Source organism: Cebus imitator, unplaced genomic scaffold, assembly GCF_001604975.1.
Source record: "Cebus imitator isolate Cc_AM_T3 unplaced genomic scaffold, Cebus_imitator-1.0 Scaffold145, whole genome shotgun sequence".
NCBI lineage: Eukaryota > Metazoa > Chordata > Mammalia > Primates > Cebidae > Cebus > Cebus imitator.
Window position 1 is genome coordinate 327,224 of NW_016107460.1, and position 1,843 is coordinate 329,066.

At 43.6% G+C, this 1,843-nt stretch overlaps 1 protein-coding gene across 1 annotated transcript; it reads left to right on the forward strand.

Annotated features, from left to right (window-relative positions):
• Nucleotides 1–957: 957 nt before the first annotated feature.
• LOC108313862 (60S ribosomal protein L32-like) lies at nt 958–1,460 on the forward strand. The gene has a single exon (XM_037743437.1). It carries the CDS (start codon nt 1,005–1,007, stop codon nt 1,410–1,412), a length of 408 nt encoding a protein of 135 aa, XP_037599365.1. The 5' UTR covers nt 958–1,004; the 3' UTR covers nt 1,413–1,460.
• The last annotated feature ends 383 nt before the right edge of the window (nt 1,461–1,843 follow it).

Genomic DNA, 1,843 nt, shown 5'->3' on the forward strand with positions numbered 1-1,843 from the left:
AGATAGTTGAGCTGGGGTGGAGTAAGAGTTATCTAGACAGAAAGGTGGGAAAGAGCATTCCAGGAAGAGGGCAGGGACACGTAGTACAGAATAAAATAATTGTAAGTAGTTTGGATTCTGAAGATGGTTATTCAGCATCCACTCTTTCCTTCCCTCAAAATTTCACAGCTATGGAATTGAGGCTGGAATGGTATAACTGATCTCATGCCCAGCTCCAGGGATGGGCCCTGATTGTCCTTAGCCAATTTGCATAATCCATTTCCTTGCCACAGTCGGTTCTCAGACAGGCATGTCCTCCAGGCCTAAGCAAATTCACCCTGGAATTCCTCAGGGACATTAGTTTAGGACTGGATATGTGTAACCAGAAAGAAGCCCAGAACTTTGGTTTGATGGTTGGGGAAAGGGATGCACTCACAGCTATTGGACACAGAAGAGGAAGAGGAAGCACATACACCTGAGCTGTTGGTTTCCATTTTCTTGCCCTATGGGAAGCCAACCAGAAGACAAGAGAATTGCAGAGAAATGGAGCCAATGACTTAATCGAACTCTGATTAAGTGGCTGCTGGTCTCCTTTTCATTGTTTAAAAGATCAGATGAATGACTTGCAGCTAAAATCACTGAATTAGGGCTTGGTGGGGTAAAGGTAGGAAATGAGATTGTAGAAGGAGGCACAGGCCAGATGATGACTGTAGGTTCCATTCTAGAGACATGGAACACTCTCAAAGCTCTTAGGCCTTGTTAGGGAGTAACATGATTTGATGTCAGTTTTAGAAAGATTTCTCCAGCAGCAATAAGAAGGATGGTTTGGAGGGAGCAAGACTGGGGACAGCAAGACTGCTGTGGAAACAAGGCCACATTTTCACGTCCTTCACCATTTCACTGGAGGTGCTGGTTATAGTTCCTTTTTACCAACCTCAAAAAGGAACCGCCTTTTTAAAAATACTTAATTCGCTCTCTTCCTCGGCGCTGCCTACGGAGGTATCAGCGATCACCTCCTCGGCATCATGGCCGCCCTTAGACCCCTTGTGAAACCCAAGAGCGTCAAAAAGAGAACCAAGAAGTTCATCCGGCACCAGTCAGACCGACATGTCAAAATTAAGCGTAACTGGCGGAAACCCAGAGGTATTGACAACAGGGTTCGTAGAAGGTTTAAGGGCCAGATCTTGATGCCTAACATTGGTTATGGGAGCAACAAGAAAACAAAGCACATGCTGCCCAGTGGCTTCCGGAAGTTCCTGGTCCACAACGTCAAGGAGCTGGAAGTGCTGCTGATGTGCAACAAATCTTACTGTGCTGAGATCGCTCACAATGTTTCCTCCAAGAACCGCAAAGCCATTGTGGAAAGAGCTGCCCAGCTGGCCATCAGAGTCATCAACCCCAATGCCAGGCTGTGCAGTGAAGAAAATGAGTAGACAGCTTATGTGCACATTTTGTGTTTAAATAAAACTGGCATCTTCCTTAAAAAAAAAAATACTTAATTCATGGACATATGTTATAGGATATAAGTTCTTTAGAATTTTATACCCTGGAAGGAAAGATGCATGTTTTAGAAGCCCATGGAATTTTTCCAGTATTTAATGTAGGACATCAAAGTTTGGGTTATACTAACTGGGCTATCAATAATATCTTGGTCTCTTTCTGTTTCTGCTTAGGACTTTCACTTTGTTCTACACTGTAGCTGAGCTCTTTTTATTTTTTGTGGATGCCATCTTTTTTTCTCCTTGTTTCAGAGTTTTTTGTTTGTTGGTTTTAGCTCTTTTTCCCTAGAGACAGAATGGCATTTGAAGGGAAAGAATAACATTAAGTCCTTTGGCACAAAAGCCCTTTTCCCTAGGTGTGTGCT

Coding starts and splice junctions, on each gene's coding strand:
- LOC108313862 (XM_037743437.1), top strand. CDS start 1,005: ATGGCCGCCCTTAGACCCCTTGTGAAACCCAAGAGCGTCAAAAAGAGA.